At 44.5% G+C, this 26,414-nt stretch overlaps 1 protein-coding gene across 3 annotated transcripts in view; it reads right to left on the reverse strand.

Annotated features, from left to right (window-relative positions):
- MARCHF1 (membrane associated ring-CH-type finger 1) overlaps window positions 1-26,414 on the reverse strand; it is a 1,944,794-nt gene that overhangs the window by 1,085,541 nt on the left and 832,839 nt on the right. Inside the window, exon 1 of one of the 3 annotated variants that reach the window (XM_069631377.1) lies at window positions 11,547-11,753. The exons of the other annotated variants lie outside the window; for them this stretch is intronic. Coding sequence (XP_069487478.1) covers window positions 11,547-11,618 — 72 coding nt within the window. The 5' untranslated portion in view covers window positions 11,619-11,753. Of the gene's footprint in view, window positions 1-11,546; window positions 11,754-26,414 lie in introns of those variants that run through there. 3 annotated transcript variants of the gene reach the window in all.

Consider the following 26,414-nt stretch of genomic DNA (forward strand, 5'->3'; position numbering starts at 1 on the left):
GTAAAATGGGTATCAAATCCTAGTATTCCAACAATGGTTATACATGATATATTTGATGAATATTCCATACCAATGAAAAGAAAGGCACTGCAATCGATGGCTGAACATTTGATGGAGAAGGATATAAAAAATAATAAGGCCAGCCCACCTGAGATACTAACGGTATACAAGAGAGCATTCGAGCGAAGTACAGGAGAAACGGGCCTATCACTTGATTTAGGAATACTATTGAACCTAAAAGAAGGGGCAGGGATCGTGAGTGGGGCATTTCCAATGAGAGAGGTCCCGCCCACGTTTGTACCAAAAGTAGAGATCCCTGCGATGGGAACAGTAGGAGCGCAGGTAACACCAGCCCATTTCACCGGCCAGTATGTGCATGTCCCCTTTTCCAGGCAAGAGGTGAATACTATAAAACAGACGATTCCCGATATAAGAAAGAATCCAGCAGGGTTCTACAAGGAAGTGGAGTCAACCCTGAGATCAGCAGTGCTTACTATGAGCGATATAGATTTGATTTTCCCAGCCATTTTGCCAGCAGATATATGGAAACAGATGAGGACGGTAGATGACGCGGGGGGTTTTGGCGCCACATGGGTGGAGTTACTACTGGAGGATAAAAATAGAAAAGTAGGGGAAAATCCGGGAACCCGCATGGCAGATCTACCAGAACGGATAATGTGGACATTGAGGGAAATAATTCCAGAAAAAAAGGATTCAGTGGGACAAATTAACTACATGTGTACAGGGCAAGGATGAGCCAGTAACGGATTATTTCAATAGATTTGAAGGAGTATTCACAGACTTCAGTGGGCAGGATGTGAGCACAGAGTCGGGGAAAAGGCTCTTTTTTGATAAATATGTGAGGGGACTAATATCGCCAATTCAAGATATGTTAATGACGTCGGAAAGTTCCTGGGCAGCAAAACCGGTGAGTGAGATATTACACATGGCCCAATATTACGAGAACAGGGTAAATGTGGCGAAAGAAAGAGAGGTGAAGGATAGAGTAAATTTAAAAACATGGGTGTTACTGCAGCAGGTCATTGGATACAATAGAGGTAGAGGTAATGCACAAGGCCGGGGAAATTTGAATAATATGCATGAGGTGTCATTGGGATTAAATCAATGTGCGTACTGTAAAGAGGAAGGACACTGGCAAGCGCAATGCCCACACCTACAGAATAGAGGTGGGTTTGGTCAGAGAAGGCCTCATAGAGGACATCAGGGGTCGAACGGCCCAAGCAGAAGTAACATGCAGCAGCAGCAGGGATATACCAATGGAGGTACTCAAACCCAATCATATGGCCACAACCAAGCACAACAGAACCAGACATTGAACCAAAGTGTTTCTAACCAAAATCAGGGCGGGCAGGGCCAACAGAGAAATGATCAGAGTGGAGGACATGGAGGGGGAAATGGGAATATTTTTGATACACAACCAAACACGTATTATAGCAGTAGCGGTGACTACACATCGGACGATGTGTTATTTTTGCGATAGGGCAGCCCATGACAGGGGTCGGAACCAGTGTCTATTCCCGTGAATCAGACAGGACCCTACGTAGAAATGAGGGTCTGGAATAAGGAGCACCGTTTCCTTGTAGATACAGGGGCACAGAAGTGTTCGATAGACCACCACTTGGTTCCGGAGATACCACTGTCGGGGCAGAAGAATGTTTCTGTAGGGTTCGCAGGTACACCAGTAATTAACCCCATGTCCGAAGCTGTCCCAATTACAATAGGACCATTTACGGAACAGTGTCCATTTCTTCTGACAGAAAATTGTGGGGAGAACTTGCTAGGATGAAATTTGTTAAGAAAATTGGGGGCAGTCATACATTGTACGGCAGATGGGGTGTTCCTCACGATGTGGCCTCACGATGCACCGGTGACGGAATTTATGTCAAAAGAGTTGCCAGAAGAGTTAAGTGGAGTACCAACCTGTCTGTAGGCAATGCATGATAATGATGTAGGATGCTTGAAAATAGAGCCAGCAAAAATAACTTTGAAAGAAGGTGTAACACTACCACGAATTCCCCAGTATAAAATTTCTGTTGAAGGTGAGAAGGGATTGAAAAGCATTGTTACTGACCTGATGAGATTGGGGGTGGTTGAGGAAATTGCAGAGAGCACGTGCAACAGCCCGATTCTTCCAGTTTACAAGAAAGGCGGCAATGAAGTACCCTATTGTTTCATAATTGATCTGCGCGCATTAAACAAAGTGGTAGACCCACAATTCCCTTTGGTCCCAGATGTCACAACAATACTGACAATGATACAGGCCACTGCAGAATACTTTAGTGTAGTTGATTTGAAGAACGCATTCTTTAGCATCCCAGTGGATAAAAGCAGTAGATATCTGTTCGCGTTCACCTAGGAGGTTGATCATTCACATTCACACTCATTCCACAAGGATGTACAGAAAGCCAGCCCGAGCATTTACAGCAGAGCGCTAAAAGAACAGCTAGACATGCTAGAACTACCCGAAGGTTGCGTACTCTTGCAGTACATAGATGACTTGTTATTAGCTGCTGACACGGAAGGGATCTGCAAAGAAAGTACTGTATTAACTCTTGACACATTTAGCGACCCATGGTCATAAGGCAAGTTTGAAGAAATTCCAGTATAATCAAAAGGAGGTGTCTTATTTGGGATACCTACTTTCGAAAGAAGGGAGAAGATTAACACCAGAACGCATAAAAAGTATTTCTAGTATGCCTATTCCAAAAACTCAAAAAGGAGAGCTGTAATAGGCATGGCCTCTTATTGTCGGCAGTGGATCCGTAATTTTGCGTTGATTGTGAAGCCGATGATAACATTGACTAAAAAGGATGCAGAGATGCCTTTGCAGTGGGATGAGGAATGTCAGAAAGCGTTTCAGCAATTGAAAGTTGCATTGTGTGCTGCGCCAGTTTTAGACACTCCTAACTATAAAAAGATCTTCAGACTATTTGTGAGTGAGAGTGAAGGATGTGCATTGGAGGTTTTGACACAGGAACAAGGTGGAAGAAATAGGCATTGCGGCTATTTTTCTTGCGCGTTGGACCCTGTAGCACGCACTACCACAATGTTTGCGATCCGACGCAGCGGCGGCTGCGTCAGTGAAACAAACGGAAGGAATGGTATTGGGGCACACTTTAATTCTGATGGTGCCACATGCTATAGACGTTCTATTAAATAGGACGCAGACGCAACACCTCACCTCAGCTAGACTGACAAGGTATGAGTTCATCTTGTTTGCACCCCACATCCAAATTATGAGGTGTAGCGCATTGAATCCTGCATAATTAATGCCACTGCCCATAGCAGAAATTGGTGACAACGAATCACCACCCCATGATTGTTTAATGATCACTGAAGAAGAAACAAAGGGAAGGATTGATTTGAGCGATATCCCACAAAAAGAGCCAGATGGGGAGTTATCTTGCAATGGCTCTTGTTTTAAATTACCTGATGGCACATCAACGGCTGCATATGCAGTTACTACCCTAAAGAGAGTTGTAGAGAACAGAAGTATCCCCTACAATTCGGCACAAGCGCAGAAATAATAGCACTGACCCGAGCCTGTGAACTCTCTGAGAATCTGAACGAAAATATTTATACTGACAGCCAGCACGCCTTTGGCGTGGTTCACAATTTTGGCCGACTTTGGGCTGAGAGGGGTTTCTTGACATCACATGGAGCCAGGATTCAGCCTGGCCCTTTGATTGTGCGATTGTTGTCTGCGCTCATGTTTCCAAAGCGCCTAGCTATAGTAAAGTGCGAGGCGCATAAGAAAGTAACATGCAGAGTGGGAGAGGGAAACACGTTTGCAGACAGGATTGCGAAGCAAACAGCCACAGATTTGGGGAATAAAATGATGACAGTACAGACTGAGGAAGTACCTTGTATGATAGAGAATGGAGTTGCCACAGTCAAAGAAATGCAGGCTGAGGCCACGACCGAAGAGATTCAGGGGTGGGCTAAGGGCTCTGCTGAGTTAGATTTGGAAGGATGTTGGGTGGACAAGGAAGCAAAGAACTGGATGTTGCCAAATTGTTACGTAACTGCAATGGTTATAATGGCGCATAGCCCTACCCACATTTGCGCAAAGAAAATGGTACAGCATTTATCCACAGTATGGAAGAATGAGCACATAAAAAAGAATGCAGAAAGGCTAGTGCAGAATTGTATCACGTGCCTGCAACACAATGTAGGAAAGGGAACCGTGACTCCAGCAGGTAGTCTCGGCCCACCCTCTATGCCATTTGAGGTGGTCCATTTTGATTTCATAGAAATGGAAAGGTGCCAGAACTACAAGTACGTGTTAGTGGTAATCTGTGCATTCAACAAGTGGGTGGAGGCACATCCTTTAAAAGACTGTACTGACATGGCCACAGTAAAAGTAATGCTGAAGGGGTATTTCTCCCGGTTTGGGTTGCCCCGTGTCCTGTGGTCAGACAATGGCCCCCACTTTGTGGGCACAGTAGTGCTATAGATCTGTGCAGGTCTGCAAATAGAGAAGCGATTCCACAGTTCCAGGCATCCCAGTTCTGCCGGGCTTGTGGAGGGACACAACGGAATCCTGAAGTCAAAGATAGCGAAAATTTGCACTGGGAGCAAGTTGAGTTGGGTGGATGCATACCCCTAGCGCTGTTGTGTATGCGCACGTCTGTGCAGGCTAAGACTGGGCTCTCCCCTTATGAGATTATAATGGGGAGACCAGCAAATGTATGCTGCGCACCGCAGCCCAGAAAATTATGTGAGGTCGAGCATCCTATGTTAAGCACTTACTGTGGACTTTTAATACAAAAGTTGTGTTTTATTCATCAGCAGGTGCAGGAGGCGTTGCCGATGTGATATACAGGACCGGGGCACTCACTGGAGCCTGGGAGCTGGGTGCTAATCAGAAACTTTGAACGCAAGACAGCATTAGCACCCAGGTGGCGCGACTCCTATCAAGTACCCATGCCAAAAGGTTCCCAGCGTCACTGAAAACTTTGCCTGATCCAGATGATGAGAAAAAGACAACGGTCTCGGAAACAAAAGAAACTGTTGCCAGTCCAGTGCCACAGTATCAGCCTGAGCGAGAAGTGAAAGTTGAAACAAAGCGCAAACGAGAAGTGAAACTCGAAACAGAGCCTGAGGAGGCTGCCCCTAAGGGGGAAGGGTGAAAAGTGCCCCAACGTTGCTCAGCGGAAACAACATCACTGCCGAACGACACAAACCCTGCATTGCAAACACGAGCAGAAACAGCGCGTGCACCCCTTTGGCGCCCACCAGTTCTCGCGAATGCACCAAAGCCAGAGAAAGAAACGACATCATTGCCACGACGCCCATCGCTGCCCATCATTGTGCCACAGGCTGACACTGCGCCTGATACTGGAAATGCAAGGGCACTATTCACGGATCATACAATAGCAGGAGTGAATCGATATAATCTGCGGCCTCGACAGGCAAAGTTATCCACAGATCTTTGGTGCTTTTCTTTTTGGCCTTTGGTTCTACTCACGGACTGGGTAGGAACCAGGGGCGTAGAGGAGAGAAGTGTGAGAATTGTGCAAGTCGGACAATTCAAAACTCACGGCTCCTCGGTGCGCTTATAAAGTACATGTGTCCTAAGCCAGAGCAGGACAAGCTGGATGCACATGGTACTCTATCAATAAAGAACTGTTCAGAAATCGTCTGAGCAGTGGGAGAAAGAACAACTAATCTTGCTCGGGAGTGGATAAATTATACAGGCTGTGAAAAGGCAGAGAGAATTGAACTGTGACATTTTTCGTTGAACTTTTCTGGCATCAAGAACGAGAGACATTCACGACGAACTTCGCCAGCAAGAAGAAGGGCGATGAAGAACAAGTCAAGACCGGTTTCAGCCTCCTCCTGCACCCCTGCTAAAAAAATAATAGATTTAGGGACTGTACATTTAGGGAAAAAAGCATGGTAAAAGGAATAAGGTACTGATTTGCACATTGGTCCTATGTTTCTTAAGTATGATAGTACAAACAATAACAGCTATTACACTATGGTTCCTGGAGTACGTACACCCATTAGAAACACTTTTGCCAAAAACAGCTACTGAAAGCCCGGTTCATGTAATCACTGGTACTTTGCCCCCAATGGAAGAAAGACATAGAGAAGGTTACAGCAACAATACATTGTTGCTCATCATGAACATGAACCATGCGGTGTTAAAGAAAAAAGATTGCAGGGTTTACGCCCATTTACCACAGCACGGTGGGAAAGGGATAGGCTGGTATGCACAACCATTGCCATTGATTTATTCCTGTGAAGTAACGTTAAGTGCAATGTTCTTTGGGAAATGGAACAAGAGTAATACGGGTCAGCTAGATGAGACCAATATGAATGAATTTGAGGAAGTAATCATGAGACCTGTGGGTTGTTCCATATTCCAAAAAGCTTGCATATTTGCACTAGAACCCAGGAGAAAGAATACACGAAAAATAACAAGACTAGATAGATTACATAGGCAGAATAGACCAACCCCGCCAGCAGAAAGAACATCAGTAATGACATTTCGGATGAGGGATGAATGGAACAAAGATGCTGTGCCCCTGCCTATGCAGTGGATCACAGCCCCAAAGCTGCTCCCCTATGTCTACAGAAAATGGGTTCCTATAAAGTAGGATGTTTAGCAACTGCCTGAACACAATGGTTTTAAAACATGAAGTAGAACCTGTGTACGTGGGAGACCCTGTTTATTTTATATGTGGAGAAAAAGCATATCCCTGGTTACCTGGGAACTGGGGAGGTACATGCTACCTAGGTCTACTGTTTCCAGGAGTGTTCCTCTTGGAGACAGCAGAAGTAGCCAGACGAACAAAAGGTAGAACTCAAAGGAGTAGTGAGGGTGGAATGATAGTAATGAATATAGCCAAATCATTTATACCGTTCTTGTCCCAAATAGAAAACTCTTACAATATAAGAAAACTGTCTGGAATATTACAAAAATCAATAGATTCCTCAACGGATATTTTATTGAATATGACGTTAGAAGAAAAAGGAATAAGACTGATGGCACTCCAAAACAGGATGGCTCTCGATATAATATTAGTTGATCGTGGGGGAGTTTGAAAGCTCGTTAAAACTGCATGCTGTGTGTATATAGATGACTACTCCCCTACGATATTTAAAGCGATCCGGAAATTACATGTCATAAGTTCCACACTCTCTACTGAAGCAGGGGGTTGCGGGATAGAATCCTGGTTATGGGGATTATTGCGGTCTTGGGGATGGAAGTTAATTTCGATACTAATGATGGTACTCGGGATATTCATAACATTCTGCTGTTGCATACAATGCTTACCAATAATATGCACTGAAATAACTGATGGATGTACTAAGGGATGTATGCACATGGTGTTGAGAGGAAAACAAACGCATGGCCGGAATAACAGAAACACTGAGGAAACAAAAATAGTAAAACAATTGATGGCGATAGACATTAATGATGGAGATGATTCAGATGCAGATACCCCAGACTCCTCCTCAGAAGAGGAGGATACAATGAATAAATAAGACGTTTGGCACACAGCCAAAATGAGGGTTTGTCAATCTGGAAAAATGAATACCCTTCATTTGAATGATAGACGTAACTTGATGGCCGTGGGCCAACCGTCTCATGCACCAAATTATAGAAATATAAACTGCTATGCTTGACCGACGAGCGGCCATTTTAAATATAGCAAGAATCGCCATTTTGCTTGTTAACCATTGCTCATTGCTTTCTGTCTAAAAACAGATTTGCAGCTTGCAATTCTTGTGAATTCTGCTTACTCTGCTCAACTGTTAACATTGTTGTCTGAATATGAAAGAACAAGGTTGCGGGACTGAAGAGTTTGCTGAAACTCCTCATGAGTAGCCCAGTGAGGAATGCCCACGCTCCCTCTCTGTAGCCTTGGGAGGAAGCTGCACGGCATTTAATCACTTCACAGCTGCCAGCCAGTCTCGTACGATGGTAGAATATGTTAGAATAATACAGTTAAAGGCTTGAATTATGCTTCTCTTACGGCCCCCCTTCGCAAAACCCTTTAGAACGTGTCGGCTCCCAGGACACAAATAGTACCTCATAGATAGCAAAGCTTGGAATGTGGCTCTTCCCCCGTGTACAGATTGCTTCCAAGAACAGAACCACTGTGTTCTAAAAGATGCCTCCGCACTCTCTAAATTGCACATTGTTACTAGAATAGACATCAAAAGCATTATCATCGTCATACTCGTTGGATATGTCCATCGTCATCCCGAGTTCAAAGGAACTTAATACAGAGGGGTGTTGAAAATGACTTTGCTGATTGTATGATGTGCATTTTGTATATATGTAACTGATGTACGTAATTCGCTCTCTTGCATCCCTCGAGGTCTAGGAAACTCACGTTGCGGGGCGTGAGATCAGAATTGGCCAATTGATACTATCTTTTGCTTACAATAAACCCTAGCATTGGGAATTTGAAACCTTGTGTCTGGCGCATCTTTTCGTGTATGGTCATTGCCTTGTTTCCATAGCACGAGGGACTCCTAGGGGCCCCTTTCAATAGCTAATCAATCCATAGATGTATGCCCGTGCATATGCATAGCATTGCTTGCTTTGAAGTCCACAGGCACTACATGTCACACCAAAGCACCCTGAAACTGCCCTCAGACTGCGTGTTCTCTAGAAAGACCACCTCAAGCTGAAGCGCTTGCCATTAGTCACCTGCTATGTCCTGTGTCTCTTTGCTCTGGCCTTGTGTGGATGCTTGCCTGATGGAATGCCTGGTGGACTGTTAGATGTGGAATGTTGTGGTGTGAGTGCCCTGTGTGTTCCTTGGGATTCAGTTAGTGAGAGCTGCCTGTGAGAGTGGAGGCCGGTGGATGTCTTCTTATGTATCCTTCTTGTACCTTCTACTTATCTACCCATGAACTTACCTCTTGTGTCATGTTGTAACCCGGAACCTAGTAAAGACGCTTGTTCCCTACCTGTGGCTCTGGAGTACTTCTTTCAACACAAGAGTGCAACTTAACAATGGCGATGAGGAACTTGAAGAACCCATGAACAAGGCCTAAATGAAGAAAAGCAGGGAGTGTGAGAGGAAATGGCAGACCGCAGAGAACAGAGGTACAGTGATGTAAACCAGAGGAAGAGGAGACATCCACCGCCCCCTTCCCCTCCAAAGGTGAGCTGACCCCCTGCACAGAGCGACACAGCAACTATAGGCAGGCAGGGGTCTAGCTGGGGGCCAGAGCGCAGCATGAAGGACCCTGTGAGAAGTCAGGGTCACCCTAAAGATCAGGACACTCACGGCGCCCAGTGGACCTGGGAGGCAAGTATGGGCCAGGGAAACAAGTATGTCCAAGGAGACCAGAGGGCCTGACAGATGTTTTCAGCCATCCTGTAGTGACAGGACAACCAGTGAGGCTCCAAGGGGCAGTCAGAGGGCCCTGTGACCTGTGGGGATGTGCTGCTGAGTCAGGGCACCAGGAGCCGGCTGGAGAGTTTCAGTGAGGCAGGGCGCCTTGTTGAGAAAAAAAAATGTGCCTAAAGAGGTTCTGGGTGAGACCCATCAGGTGCTGGACAGTTGAGAGGAGAGCGAGTGCCATTATAGGAGCTTGAGAGGACATGCAAGTGCCCTTCAGCAAGAGTGGGAGGGGAGAAAGGAGCGACTTACTAGTCAAATGCTGGGCAGCATTTTTACGCTGTGCAGCAGATGGCGGTGCGATCTGACGTTGCGATATCCGCTGAAGCACGTGAGCTGAGGGGTGGCGAAAGGGTGCAGCGTCCTGGGACACAGAGCTCTAGGAGCTCGGCTTTGAGCTCTGCAGAAGGCAGCATTGGAGCTCCTTTTGTTGTGGGCTCCCAACAATATTGATGATGTCGGCGGGTGTGCGTTGGTAATGACGAAGGCAAGACACGTGATGCCCATGCAACAATTCAGGCTGACCATCGAAAGGTGAGAACTAAGCTGCTGAAATTCCTAAATTGGACTTAGTGGTAGGAAGTGACCGCTAGGCAAACTGTCGGCAATTACGAAAAAGCATACAAATAGATATGAGCTTGAGTATGGTGAGCAAAGTACCTGTTGGAACGAATGTTCTTAAAGTGAGAAACAGCAGCTCGACCGTTAAGGAATTCTGTATAACAAATCACTCACTACTACAATGTGTTATGAAACCTTGTTAAAATGCGTGGTGGTGTCTTTTCTCAGCTCTCAAGTTGACAGAATAGTTTAGAAGAACTGTGCAATTCCCTTTGCAAGAGAATTGACAAGCGTGATACTTGGACACTTTATGCCTGTGATTAACGGGTAGGGCATTGTGCTTTGTTTTCTATTTCCCACATGTTAGTTAACATGTCTAGCGCAGCACGTGAACCCACATATCTGCACTCTGGTGGAAAAGAAAATAATCCCAAATCTGAAAATAATACAAGGAAAATAATTATTTGTGAAACGTATTACTTTTTGATATATCGCACACCAGGGTATACATGTAAAAAATGTGACCAGATTGCTCCATGTCTCTCGAATACACGTTACGATCCAGGAATAACCTTTACAGATGAGTGCTTTCTGGGAATTGTGGTCTCAGATGACTGCCAGAAAATTGAACACAAGCATCTCATACCACCAATGATTTATAAATTGACAGCCAATTAAATTCTCAGATGTAGGGGTCTCCTGGTAATGCTGTGAAGATATGTCATTTTGATTAAAATACAAACAGCACATTAACAACACAACTATTGCAAATAACAGGATTCGATGCAGGCAAGATTTTTCAAGAGTAGTTACACAGAAAGTTTTAGCAGAGTTTTGTGTCATAAAAGGTTACCAAGAAAAAAGTGCCATTTTGAATCGCGATGATTAGTTTTCCAGTCAATAGCACTCGGAGTACCAGTGCGTCTTGTCTGAAGAGCCACATCTGCTAAGTGCCACTCCGGGCTTTAAGCTTGCCAGGGCTGGCCAGGGTCGAACCCCGGCAGGCTCAAAAATCAAATTCTGAGGAGAGGCCCTGGCGGGGCTCAGTAATCTCCCCCGTCTGCTACTGGAAAATACTTTTTTTTCCTAAAGCCTGAAGTTCTCGTTCAGGTGCGAGAGCTTTTGGCTTAAGAAAAAAACACCTTTAATCCATACTGGTGGCGCCACACCTGGGAGGCATCATTCAAGCAAGAGATACCCGTGGGCCAGTGCCACCTTAATGGAAAAAGGGTGAGACTGCTGGGAGCAGAGCCCTTTCTTCCCTAAACCCTGAATTTCCCACTCATTCGCTGAAGCATCAGGCTTTATTTATTTGTGTATTGCTTATTTTTAATGTGCACTATACAGCTGAATTGTCTTTCAAGGCACATCAAGACAAGGGGGGGGGGGTGGACGGGGTGGTTGGATAGGGAAGGGGAAGAAGGTATAAAACAAAAACGTTCTTAAAAGGTCTTGAGATATTCGGAAACATTAGGGGAAAAAAGGCCTCCATTAGTGCCACCATAAAGGCAGAAAAGGCGAGGCAAGCCCCCTTAACGGCAATAGCCACACTCATTGATGTCAGAAGGGAAAACGATAAAACATATACGTCACCTGCAAGTCGAGCTCCAGAGTTTCGTCAGTCACTGGCAGACGGTCTCCGGTAAACTCCTTTTCATCCTGCATTCAGCCAGCCTCAAAGTTAGAGAGCACTCTCCATGCCAATGGCCACTCACAGACCCTCCTTCACTCGGAATACGGTTATGACGTTTAAAAAAACAGCTGCGTTTATGAAAGAAACGAGCTGCGTGCGAGGTAAACCAGCGTGTGACTGTGAAATGCCATGCCTCCTTTGCACAAACAGGCAATGCTTGGGTGGCCTGTTGTATTATTCATGTAAGCAGCCGTAAATCTACCCGACCGGGGATCGCGTGAGCTGCTTGCTCTGTGAAAGGAGAAACACAGGACTCCTTCAATTTCATCAGTAATGTATATGTTGGAGACACTGGCACAGGTCTATGACGTGTCATCTGCAACGTTTCGAAACATTTTAGCCTTCCTTGTAGTCATAGCTCACAAGTCACTCACTTGTGCCGATGTGACAATCTGATATCTCATTCTACCCAATATATGCAATATGTTAAATAATTATTGATTTATCCCATGCAACATCATCTTCTTGTTGTGCCCAACATATGGACTGCAGGGAGAATACAATATCAGGAAGAGAAATATAAACACACATTGCATTCACTAGACAATATTGACTTTGGTCCGTTCCTACACTCGGGGATGGAGCCACTTCTTCAAAGAGAAACTGGAGACACGGAAGCAGCGCTTGCAGCACCGAACACCCCACACGAAACATTACACCGCACTGCACCTATAATTGCACGGAACAACGCCCTGCAAGAACACATAACTGCAAAAAACACGGCACATAACACATTACTTCCATGACTTGTTTAGTAAAGCACTGCGTGTACTGCTGGGCACTACCGACTTTCTGCAAATACCATTTCCCTTTCCAAAACACTTAACTGTCTGCCAATAATAACTGCCTTCGAAGTGCACGCTATTTTCATGAAAGCACCTATTCTTAGAATGGGACATTTTGTGTCTTGCTGCCGGCCCTATGCTGCACCCCACCGCCCAAACCCCGGTCGGCACCCCTGGCCTGATAGACCAATGAAATCAATGCCTTGCAGAGTAAAATCGGCCAGGTAGCAAATACAGTCCCCCGACTGCTCTTCCATCTAGCCTAACTGCCGAAATGGCCCAGTCATGTACTCCTTTTGCTCGTCATGAACATCTGCCTCGACGGGCCATACATCCGGTATTAAAGGTACTCACTATATAAAAAATGTCTTACATACCCTAACTGAGGATGAACATGCGGCATCTCCTGAGATCAATATTACCACAGCTGCATTATCAAGGCGTTTGCTATGACGCCTTCCTCCTCTTCCTCACAGATGACTCATCTGGCCCAAGACATATCATATGACCGAACTACACTGCATACATACTGACACTGTGCACCAGCACACCTCGTTAGGGTCTTTACTTGACACAGCATCTCTATTTCTGGAACAATCATTTTACAGCAGAGTTTCATGCACCCTAAACAACCTTCAGGGACCGGGTTTTATAGCCCACATGGGTTGGACATTCTTCATCAAACTGACAAAGTTGGCACAAATACCATACTGGACCTAAACTGTATATTGAATTCTCTTGTTCGCTTACATGAAAATATAAGCCTTGATCTTAGAGAGAACTTTATTGCTAACTTTCAATACAAAACTACGTTTCTTGGAAGGCTTTATTACAGCACAGAAAGGTCAGAGATCCTTCTCTTATGCTTGACTACTCATTCTCAGTGGTTGGTAGGTGCAGTATGCCTGCAAATGGACTGGTGTCAAAGTCTGCCATGTCCTTAAAACCATTTTGATCTGACCAATAATGAGATGATATTATCTAACTCATTGGATTCTGTGGTGGGCCCCAGACGCCTCTTTCTCTGGTAACTCTCAGTTTATAGAACAATCTAATGTCATTGAAAATAAAAGAGAACAACTTAATATCACTCATTCTCTTAAGAACTCTAATTCCCATAATACCATAAGTACTGAGACAAAAAGAGGAACACAGAGGCAATGGGGACTCAGAAGTGTGAGTATCCAAAGGTGTGGTCAAGTCATTACCAATTAGAGCACCTGAGCTGGATAGTTAAAATCCAGGATGAGACCCAGCTGGAGAGAGAAAGGAAGAGGTTGTGGTGTTGTTGTGATGAAGTTGAAGCAGAGGAAGAAGCCGTTCAGATCTGTGCAGGAGTAGTAGCAGAAGAAGCTCAAGCCATCCATTGTGCAGGTGAAGCCATGTAGAGAAGCCTGCCAGCAGAGGTCAGCCCAGCGTGTGAAAATCCAAAGAACTGCAGGATGAAACAGCAGAAAACAGCATACTAAGGAGAAGCCCAGCTGCGAGAAAGTCGATTTACTGAAGCAACGTGAAGAAGACTGGAGAAGCTGCGGAAGATCAACAGAGCTTCTTTTGCTCCTGGAGACTGCCACAACGATTATCTGAAGCTCACCGGAGCAGGAGAAGGGACAGAGTGACGTCTGAAGCACCACCGTTTGACCTGACAGCTGGAGAGAGCCACCGTAAAGAGCCGGTCAGTGTTCAGAGAGTGAGTGTTCCATGAAAGAAAGCTGTCACAACTTCATGTTTTTGTATCCCAAACACTTAATGAATCCAAGCAGAACGTATTTAATGAATATCAATTAATGAAAAAAAAAAAACATAAGTGGCAAAGAAGAATTTCTTTGGGCAAACCCCGAGAGAGGAAAGGTTGGAACCAGTATTGCCTACAGCCAAAAGGCTGTCAAGCGACTTTGGGCAAAGTAACAGTGGGGGAAGTCTTTAACGATCACAGCCTATCACCGAGAAAATACAGGCTTAACAAATCAAGACAACCACTGGGGAACATTCATATTCCCCATTACCAACAGCCAAGAGGTTGTGAGGGACCATTAATAATACTAGCAAGGCATAAGTTCCCTTTTAAGAGATACAGCTATTGAAAAACATGTAGCTTACATTGCCAGCAGTCAAGAAAGTGTGAAACCATGTCAGAAGACTTGTGTGGAGAATACTGGAATCAAACTAACAAGTGTTGAAGTTAGTGGTAGGAGTTTGTTTTCCTGGCAGGTGAGTATACCAGGAAAGAAGTTGGTGATTTCATAATCTTGTGGCAGAAAGAGTTGCAGAAAAAACCTTTGTTGAATGACAAGAATGTATATGCTTTATTCAATGTTGAAAATCCATAATATCAATGATGCAAGTTGTTGTGTTGTTTGCTAACCTGACAAAAGAATGTTATGTTCTAGAAGACACATAGAGAAAGAATAATGTGTTATTTTGACAAGAAGAAAGTTCTATGATAACAGAGCAATTACATTTAGGTTTTTGAACTTGTGTCTTGGAAGAAAGTCAAGCATCCTTGAAAAGGGATATTGTGGAAGACATGTGTTGTTTGAACCATTAACCATTTGTTATTTCTTCAAGAAAGACTCTTTGGTTGGAAATACTTTTCTATTTCTCTGAACAGAACTTTGTCAGAACAGAATTATAATTTGAGTATTCCTGAATTTATCCAGGTGAAGGGAATACTACCCTGGTCACAAAGAGTGCTTCCAAGACATATTTAAAACAGTTTTTATTGAATCAACGATCAGCCATATTTTCCTTGTACAATTTGATTGCATGTATTAATGAGAAGGCCAGAGGACTTCGGACCCTCAGTCGTTTTTCTTCAGTTTTAGTTTGCTAGGCAGGGACCTCTCTGTTAGGGTAGAGAAAGTGGGGCATTTATCAGAACCCTTTTTACTTTGAATAAACAGCAAACATTGAGAAAACTCTACCTTTGTGTCTGTCTCACATTTCTGACCCCTCACAATTACTTGATGTTGGGAGCAAAATATTCTCCTGTATAATCTTAAGAAAACTAAATACTTGGGCTAAGGAAAGTGGGCATCTAGTCAAATACTAATCTGGATTTTGCAGAGGCATGGGAACACAGTTACATGGACTTCTTCTAACCCTCATTCAAAAGAAATATTTGCAAAAAAAGGGCTATATATGCAGCCTTTATTGATCCCTGGTCACCTTTTCTATTCTATTCTTTTCTAATTTATTTTTGATTAGCGCTAACTAACCCGCAGGCCTCCGAGCGCTCTAACTGACAATACGACATGAAACAAGTAAGAGGGCAGCAGCAGGATAAAGTTGATAAAGTTATTCGAGGCAGGTGGAGAAAGCTATCTGACTGAGGCCTTCTGGATAACTTGCTAGGGCTCTTAATTCATCTTTACACTGATAATATTTGAGTCAAACTGGATGGGTTGGGATTATGTCTGAGACTGATGATACATACAGGGGGCTTCAACAGGGTTGTGCCCTGCCCTCTTTAATTTGTACATTGTGGATTTAAGTCCCTCCCATAGCAAGACTAAATCATTCCCCCATGTCTGGGTCAGATGCCGCTGCACTGTTTGGCCTTTATCAGTGATTTGGTCATTCTTGATCAAACACTGATTGATCTACAACGCAGTCTTGGTAAATTGACAAACAGTATGATGGATAATGATCTAGATAAATAAATTGTGAAACATCGAAGGTGATGATATTCTCTAATGCCAGGAAAAAATGAACCATTACTTGGCACTGAAAGGTGAGAAAATTGAAGTGTTAGATTAATTTACGTATCTGGGATTTGTGCTGGATTGAAAGCTGCAAATTGGAGCTCAATTTTAATAGGCTTCAATCTAGATGTGTGATGTTTGTTGAACATTTGAAAAAATACTTTTCGCTATGGACTCTACTCTTGCTCCTCATTCTTACCCGTTATAAAACTAAAATAGCTTCATGTCTACTGAGATTTTAAAAACGTTTGATGAACAAATGTGGTTTAAATTGGAAGGCCCATTTCTAAGGAACATTTTGATTTTGTCTAACTGTGTTTTGGTCTATGTATTACATTGTAAGCTAGGTCTACTTTCCTTGCCTGCATTGTGTGGTAAGTCGAACTCAATAAGGTAGACAAGAGGTCATTAAACACACCAAGTTGTATTAACCAAAGAAAGTAAGGCTTATTCTAGCCCTATCTCACTGCCACCTAGCATTAGGCTGACTGACACACCGTTAAAGTTCAAGAAGGACTTGGAAACTTATCTCTTTAATCACTCACCAGATTAATATCGCATTGTTCCTCTGGTCTGCCTCCCTGACTCCTGAGCTTTGCCTCGGTTTCCCTAGAATTCTGTCTGCACTTTTTTGGTTATGATTGTTTGTCTGTCTTTTTTGTTGTTTGCGCGCCCTGAGGCCTACAGGCTTGTAGCACGATGGACTAAACATTTTGAATAAGTACATGAATAAATAAGGACATTTTTACCCTAATCTCTGAAGAAACTTATAAAGAGTGCTTGTCAGGATGACTTACAAACAAAACATGTTCCTCTGTCCAAAGCCTAATCTACACTGACTCCTTTCCCTACCATTAACAAAAGGATTAACAGAAACACAACCAAGCTATCTCTGTGAAGGGGTTTCTACAAGACGTGGGAAGTGGTGGCTAGCTTTTGACCTCCAGCTAAATGTCTCTATGGTTTCTTCCAGGCTACTTGTCCAGTGATACAGTTCAAAGTTCAAGTTTGCCCAATGTCTCTATTCTTTCTTTCTTCCTTGGACAACAGTCTCTGTTTTAAGTAGTTGGTTCGTAATTACTCAGTCTTGAAATATAGTGTCTCTCATCCACCTTGGGGTATGACTTCCTTCCCCCTGTCTGGGATGCTTTTTGCTTACACCTCACCTTGGGGTCCTGCTTCTCGCACCCCGCCTTGGTGTTCGGCTTATCACACCTGGTCTCGGGATCTCCTATAGTTCAGCCCGCCTTGGGGTCTCCAGTTTCTCACCCGCCATGAGTTGTCCTGTCTTTCCCCCCACCTTGGGATACCTTGTCTCTCACCCAGCCTTGGGGTATCTTGTTTTTTACCCCATCTTGGGGCACCTTGATTTCACTCCATCTTGGGGTATCTGCTTTCGGTACAACGTCCTTTCATCGCATGCATTTCCATCCCCTGGCAGTTTAATGTGCATATTACAACGAATAGGCTCATTGAATTTTTTAGGGGGGGGTGGAACAGGGCAGATAAGGGTATGGGCAGGTAGCTAGAAATAAGTGTGGGAGGGTAATGGGGATACCCCCCTTAAAAAAAATAAAAAAGATGACCATTTTCGTTGGTATGTACACGTTAAAGTGACAGGGGATGAAATTGCAGGCGATGAAATGACATGGAACCTCTGCTTTCTACTCCTATCTAGGGGTATCTGGTTTCTCACTCTGGCTTAGGGTGTCTGCTTTCTAACCCTACCGTGAGGTATTACTTCCTTCTCCCTGTCTGGAAGTTTTGTTGCTTATATCTCACCTTAGGGTCCTTTTTCTTGCAACCTGGCTTGGTGTTTGACTTCTCACACCCCATCTCAAGATCTCCTGTAGCTCAGCCCATCTTGGTGTCTCCTGTCTCTCACTCTTGTTTCTCACCCCAGCTTAGGCCACCTTGTTTCTCAACCCCTCTTGGGGCATCTGCTTTCTCATCTCATCTTAGAGTATTTGGTTTCTCAATCCAGTTTAGGGTATCTGCTTTCCCACCCCAGCTTGGGGTTTCTGGCTTCTCACCCATGCCTGGGGTACCTGAATTCTCACCACAGCTTGGGGTTTCTGTTTTCTCACCCCAGCTTGAGGTTTCTGGTTTCTCACCCCAGATTGGGGTATCTGCTTTCCCACCCTAGCTTGGGGTGTTTTCTTTCTAACCCTGGCTTGGGGTATCTGCTTTCTCAGCCTAGCTTGGAGTATGACCAGGCCTCTCCACCCACCTCCAAGTTCCCTGGAAGCACTGCATACCTATTTTTGCTGCTGTGGTGTTCCTCAGGGAAAGTGATCTCCTTGGCCAGTGCCGAACCATGACTCTAGTTTCTCTAAAGTCTTTGGTGTTAGTTCATCTGTGTCGGTTATTGCCTTCGGGGCTTGAAGGGACTTCAGTGTCAGTTCCAGCAGGTGCCGGTCTACCTCTCTTTGTGTGGTCAGGTTTACTGTATGTTCGGCAGGTTGGAGAATCTCTGGCTCCCAGCCCCGTAGAAGGCAGGAGCGCTCAGCAGGCTCTCTATGCTCCTCTGCTTTCCATGATTTATGGCTGTGCCTCACAAGGGGACATTCCCTCCTCTGTGTTACTCCACTGGCTTGCGTTTCTCTTCTGTGTCGATCTTGTGGGACCTTTATGTTGTTCCTTGTACAAGGCCATTTTGGATCAACACTTATTTGACCATTAGACTCAGCACATGTCTAACTTTTGCTTGATACTAAATCCATCTCCATCTGGGAGACTGCCGAAAATGTGCCAACCGTTTGGTGTAATTCATCACATAGCCGCATTCCTGTGCACCCTGTCCCCAGGAAGCGCGGGACGTGAGGCGTATTTGAGGTCGTCGTCATCATGACCTCATTGCATACTTGTACGCATGACATCACGTCGCCTAGCAACGGCTCCCTGAGAAGTAAGAAACACTGTAACACACTTGCGAGTTCTAGCCATTCTCTACTTGCTGCCACTACACTGCGATCCGCACAGCAACAGGTAAAACCATCCATTCTTATGGGTAGACATCTGCAGTATCCTCTTATTGATTCATAGTGTTTCTTTAAGTTACCTCATTAGGAATTCTTTTTACTTTGCACCATATGTAAACATGAATTTAACCCTGATAAGTCATCAGGATGGCAATACAATCCCAGGTAATTTATGAGTTAATTACACGATATATACACTATTGCCAATATCTTTCACACATCCATACTTTATAACACTTGCATATTGTTTAACTATTTGGTTTTCCTTGTATTTCATTGTAGATACATAAAGGCTTTTCCATAGCCAGGTACATTATTTATTTTCTTCTTATAAACACATAGGAAAGTAGTGACGATTTAAGCTCATAGATACTTATTCTCAAATCTGTTGATACTGGTTTCTCTATTCTTTTCTTTCCAATGTATGGCATGAACCACAAATGTGGGGTACGTATTCATGTTTTACGTTTAATTTTCCATCTTTATATGTTGATACAATATTATATACAGAGTGTCCAGCCCTGAAGACAGACTTAGTCCAAAATGCATTGGCAAATATTGTTGGGACACATATTTTCTGGATAGACACTGCCTTTTATGCAATTAAAATAACTGGGAGTAAAACGTTTTGGATCATATTTTTTGAAGCGTTATGAACATTACTTAAACAATCAACTAATAGTTGCAACTTGATTACAGAGCAGAGCTTGAGCATACTCTGAACTAGGGATTTCTTTCTAGTTCTATTTGGACCTTTCGGTTCCTGCCAAAAATGAGGCAGGGTAATCAATTGGTCCTGTGCTTCATGCAAGTATAGCATTAGTAAAGTATCCGATACCACACCAGCCAGTTCTCTAGAGGTATTCACACAGTTTTCTCTCATAATCCCCATATACCCAACAAAGTTACCTACTTGTCCTTTCCCCTGGGGGTGTTAAGATTAGTGGTTTCACCTCCCTAGCCCGAAAGGGGGTGGCTCACCCTTCGGGAGAGCGAGGAATTCCCTGGATGCATCACAATTGATCAAATGGAAATTGGTGTCACGCTGCAAGAAAAAGTTTGATCATCCTAACAATTTGCTTTATGAGGAATTGAGTGTTCTCATGAAGGGAGTACTCAGTGTGAAATGAAATAATTGGGTAAATATGTTTGTCAGAAGCTTCTGAATTTGACAAAAAAAAAACTCTTCTTGTGATTCCAATGATAACTGAAAGAGCAATATGGCACCATGATGATCTTTGAATGCCAGCAAGACGGAGATCCTCCTCATCGGCATGCCTTCCCCATCCCTTCCCCTCACTTTTTGGCCGGCCTCATTTGTCCCTCCTCCTGCTCCCACCTGCGAGGCTAAGAACCTCAGGGTAATCTTTGACTCCATACTTTCCGTCTCTGCCCACATCTCTGATGTCTCTAAAAAGTCAAACTTCCTACTGCACCTCCTCAAAGGTACTCTGCCTTTCCTCTCCTTCCCCCAGGAGCTCATGGTCTCCAATGCTCTGGTTCTCTCTAGTTTGGACTATTGTAACAGCGTCTTTCTAAATCTACCTGCCTCTATTCTCCGCCCTTTGCAACTAATCCAGAACAAGAATGCGAGACTTGTCTTTGGCCTCAAGCCCTGGGATCGTATCTCTCCAGCTCTGAAATCCCTCCACTGGCTCCCAGTGGATGCAAGGATTAAATTCAAAACCCTCTGCATTGTCCACAAGGCTTTCTGTGGCCTGGGTCCAAAATACCTTCAGCTATCCCTCGCAAATCACTAACCTCTTGAGCTCTTTGCTCCTCTACCTCCAACTCCCTCAGGGTCAGTCGTTTTTCAAAGAAACAAGCTGGGGGTAAATCTCTGTCTTCGTCTGGGGCCTTCCTCTGGAACAGCCTCCATGCCACTCTAAAACTTGATGAGAACCATCTCCGGTTCCAGAAGCACCTCAATACCTTCCTCTTTTCTTCTGCCTTTGCTCCACCTCTCCCCTGCTGATCTGTTCTCTCTTGGCACCGTGCACCTGGTCACACTTTGACCTCTGGGCTCAGGTACCTGCTCACCCTGCCACCCTCCCGCACTGCCTCCGGGCCACCCCTTGCACTGGGGTCTGTATCTGTACCCATACAGCCCCCCCTTTTTCTTCCTGCACTTATCAGACCTACCCTGTCTGCTGCCTTAAACCTAGCACTTGCCAATTGCTGGCTGCACTACCACAGTTTGTTGCCTTTATTATTTATTTATTTATCATTTTTATTTATTTGTTTCTTCTTTGCCTCACACTTCTCCCCCTTCCATGCACTTTTCCCCTCACCCTCTCCCATGCACTTGTGCGTTCTCAGTGTCACTGGGCCTAGTAAGATCGTTGATTTGTTCTCCCCTGTTCCGCTCCCTTGCCTTGTCGCGATCTGAAACACTTGTGTACAGGCGCGATAGAAATAACATATCAATATCAATATTACATGATTGGTGTAGCACTAGAGATGCCATGATCGAATTTGGCATTTTTTTATAACACTGCCTTGGAAATCCTATTATATACTTAACAACTATCTTAAAAAGTTTCCATGTCCCAAATGGAGGAATATTTTCCCAGGTTTGAGATTAAATGTATTGCCACCACTCAAAGTCATTGGGGCTAGAAAAAACAGTTAATGGAGTATGCATATCTGTTACTTCTGTATGATGTTGAAGTTGTTGTAAGGCAAAAGCACCTCATTATTGACTGCCCTAAATTACAAGAAAGCAGGGAAACATTTTAAAGGTTACAGATTTTAAATTAATGTTTTCTCCTCTACATGTTTCTGGTCTCAAATTGAATTTTGGAATGGAAACAAGTGTCATTGACATTGTCAACTATAAGATATGTGACTGAAATATTGTGTTCGCTGAATTTGCAAATTTTTATGGAATTTCAACTGTTTTAAAAACAAAAATTGTTTTGTTTATTGATATATTGTTATTAATGTATTTTCTTCTGGTTGTTGTATTAAACATTCTGCAAGGTTAGATTTTAATTCAAAGCACATTAAAGCTTATTTCCATGAATAAGAACAGATGAATTGTCTCCAGAAACTCGAATCTTGTTATTATGACGCTACTCAGTTGTACACATACGAGGAATAGCTGTTTTGCACTTGTAATTTTGCTAAATGCTGCATGTGACTTGTCCACAAATGACGAAAGACGAATGGAATTATTTGCACTGCAAATTGGGACTTTGCATGCCAAACTGGGTGCAAAATCTCGTTTGTCGATTGATGGAATCGTATGCGCTGCACTTTTTCTTACCTTGAAGAGACCTCGCGCAGGTTCTGCAAGTCTCTGTGAGCAGACGAGTGCCTTGCATGAGACACCACAGACAGCTTGAGCGTGACTTCTGCAGATAGCAGGGAAGGGGGCGGAACTCATGAAATGAACAAGAACAATGGAAAATGTGGGCGTTATGAGGTATGGCCCTCAGGCAGTCCATTGCCCGCCCACTATTGTGCATAATGATAATTATTCATGGATCCAACTGCGCAACCTCTTGGCAGGGAAATGGCAATGAAAAGACTCATCCGATCTGCCTCCCAAAGGCCGGCGTACAGACACTTGTGCATGGGAATCAATGCACAAAGGTAAGATCGGGTGTCGGATTTAGGGGTGTGTTTTCACAGCCGGGGTTCTAAACTAACTTAGGGATGCTTGTTTGCAGTGCAGTGGGGTGCAGGAATGATTTACGGGGGTTCGCAGGCAGAATTTGAGTTTTACCCGATTTACGATCAATCATATGCATGTTGTCGGGGTGCCGGTAACAGTTACGGGTGACCCCGCGCAGGATCCCTGAGATGCAGGCCTGCTTGCTGGGACCAAACACACTTGACCTCATTATGAGTGTGCCGGTCCGGAAACAACAGTGCCGGTAAACATACCGGCACCGTTGTTTCTGGACCGGCACACTACGACTCTGGGGGAGGGTGCCATCCCTCCCGCCAGGGTCAGACCTGGCAGACAGAATGGCACCCGCGCGCAGAGTTTCACGGAAGCACTTACACTGTTAATAAAGGTGTCAGTTGCTTCTGTGGTCCCATGGGAATGGGAACTTGCAGAATTACCGGCGCCTGACTTCCAGGCTGCCGGGGTCGGAATACCCTGGGGTTACCAGGAAGGCAGGCGCCGGTAAAATGCGCAAGTCCGGCAGCAACCTGATGGTTTTACCTGCACAGTTACCACCAGACTTGTGATGAGGCCCACTGTTTTAAGGGTGGATGTATATGCGCCCCGAGAGCACGCAAAGGTAGCTGTTTCTGGCTGTTTTTGCATTACTTGGGAGTGTGTCGGGGGCGTTACGGCAGCGACTTGCATATATGGTTACTTTGTGCAAACAATTCCATGAATACGCACAGCGCGCAGAAAAATCTCTGCACGCAGGCACGTGCAGAGTCGTTCTTGACACGCAGGATTTGCGGGATCGCTGTGCACTATTCCATGAATCAGGCCCATAGTCCCTGCCTTGCACTGTCTGTACTAGACGTATTTGTGTGAGGAATATGCAGAAAAGTGGTTCACTCTGTGTCGTACAGTTCACAATGTGTTACCACTGAATAGCTGCGCGATTTCACGGAACCAATGTGCAATGCAGTGTTCACTCCCAAAGTATGCACGCTCTGTTGAAGATCAAGCTAGGGCCACTGACATGAAGAGCGTGCCCGTGAACACATAACAGGGGCAAACAGAAAAGCTTATCATGAAATGAAAAAATAATAGACAGGGGGATTAGACCCACGTCTAGCCTTAGCAGTCGCATTAATGAAGCTATAAAACAGCTTTGCTCCTCTTTTCTTTTTTTGAAGCAGCAACGCAATTTGCATTGCAAATGAAGAGGCACAACTCTTAGTAATTGCATTGTAAACATCCACAGAATTTATTCCAAGCGTCTTCCTGTTCCAATAAAACAGACCATGTTGAACATTCACGCAGGTTCACATATACTGCAGACACGACCTAACACTGATTTAGAGAATGGGCTGCACCCACAGATGGACTCACAGATTTTCTGTGTTCCCTATATCGTGTACCCCTGCACAAAAGCAGGGTTTTTATTCTTCCCAAATTCCCAATCATTTTCAATTTATTTTGGACATTGGGTTGATGCCTTTGAAATAGAAAACTATATGTAAAGTTGTTGTACAGGTAACTAAGGTCAAATTCTTGGACAAGAATTCAATCTAATTAGACCACTGCGGCTTCACACTGGTGTATAATAATGTTGCCCCTGGCAGAGAAAGCGCAAGGCCTACTATCCCAGGGAAAGACCCTAGGTCGCAGATGGCAGAGCGATACAGTGACTAATGTAGCACGCCTGCTTCTCACTATGCTGTGGGGCTGTGGATGGGACTGGAACCCGGCACCGCTGCAGCATCCGGCAAGAGATCACACTGCATTTTCATGTGTTCGTTTTCAGTTACAAACGAACATAGTTTACAATTAAATGTACCAATCAGAGCTTACAATTACGACAATAAAACATGTAAACGAATGCCTTATGGAAAATAAAAGCAAACATTGGCAATGCCAATAGTTTAGGCTTTTGTGTAAGCATGGCCATAGTGATATTAACTGCCCATTGATAGTAGCAAGTGCAGAATACGGCAAGTACCTGGACATCTAATAGCAGTGCATGGCAAATGTCTAATACTTTTTGACTGCTTTGAAAAAACACTGGCAGGCACTTTGAGTTCAAAGTTGTATGATAAAGAACGCTTGATTAACAGGAGTTTGAAGAGTTCCCACGAAGAGGTCTTTTGGGAGGGAAGGGGCAGGGACTGGGTGGGAATGGTCATAGGGATTGGAATGTCCATGAGCAGTCAATCGGCAGGCAAATAACCAAACAACACCTACAAGCTGTGTGTCCCTCCTCATATGCCATTTCTACTCTTCTGTGCTCTAATGCAATAGTTTTGGCTTATAGCTATTGCAAGTGGCACCTATCAGCCCAAAGTAAAACCTTGAAATCCCATGTCCCTCAACCAAGGAGAATGAGGGCAGTATACAAGTGCAAAAGGGAGGTGAGAAAGTGTGCAATGGGGAGAAAGCATTTGGAAGACAATAGTAACATTAGCAATGCTTGAATGTTATGGGTGAATGGGCTTGGGAGAAGAGAAAGAGAGGTTAAAATGTGAGGTCCGGTTGTGCTATGTGTGGGTGTGATAAGATGTAGGGAAGAGATGAGTGGAGGAAGGATGTTAGTGCCCCCATCAGCCATACGTTTGGGCTTTGATGAATGTGTTATGGAGCTCCAATCAGCTATACCTGCAGAAGCTTTGCTTTTGGCCTGTTTGCAAGTTTCACATATCCACCGCTTTCTCTGGCTTCTAAAATGTTCGAGAGGAATTGGAAATCAATTTATGGGTGAACCGAGATAGCTGGGGGGTGATGGTAGAAAGACAGCCACCTCCTATCTCTGCTACAAGATGGTAGTAGTCTGTCTCCTTTCACCTCGCCAGGCTCTGGGGTCCCAGTGGGGGCTCGCCTGACTGGTCAAGTGGAATCTGTGTACATTCCTACGACTTCTTTTTTGCAGAGTCCCGCCTCTAGGCTGCCCATGGTGGCATACACGTGGTGGGTTCGCTTTTCAGCGGCTGAAGGGCTGATGGCAAAGCAGACGCTAGCAGAATTGGTGCTTCTGGGGTTCTCCAAATCGAGGCTCAGAAGGGGGGTCAAAGTAATCAGGTACAGTCTGCATGACATTAGGACCCCTGTGGCAGGGGCGTTGCTAGGGGGGGCTAAGGGGGCTATAGCCCCTGATCTTTTGGTTGTAGCCCCGGATAGAATCTCAGGAGCTACAGCCAAAAGACTAGCTAGACCCCAGTCCCAACAGTTCCGACATCAGCTTAGCCCCGGGTCTTTTCCAGACCTAGCAACTCCCCTGCCCTGTGGTCTCTCGGCCCACTCTACCCTCTGCCTTCACTGCCCCAATGTAGATTAGCAGTTAGGAAGTTCACTAAAATGCCAGGGCCAGCGGAACCGACATCACCTGCATAATGAAATCATAGGAAGTGACCTAACATGGCCTATGACTCTAACTTCAGACGAAGTGATGCAAAATGACATTTTGACCTGGTTGGTGACATCAAAAGAAGTGACTTTGTGTGAACGATTAATAAAACAACCAATAGTACAAAAGTGTACACATTTTTTTTTTTATGTTTCAATTATATATTAACTCCGGTGCTGCCCCAATATGTAATGGGTGCAGTCATAAAAGGTCAGAGGAACACCACGCTGATTCATCATAGCCATTCGTTTTTATATAGGACAAACCAAAGGGGTCGATTCA

The sequence above is a fragment of the Ambystoma mexicanum genome, chromosome 6q (genome assembly GCF_040938575.1).
Source record: "Ambystoma mexicanum isolate Mex_15411 chromosome 6q, UKY_AmexF1_1, whole genome shotgun sequence".
NCBI lineage: Eukaryota > Metazoa > Chordata > Amphibia > Caudata > Ambystomatidae > Ambystoma > Ambystoma mexicanum.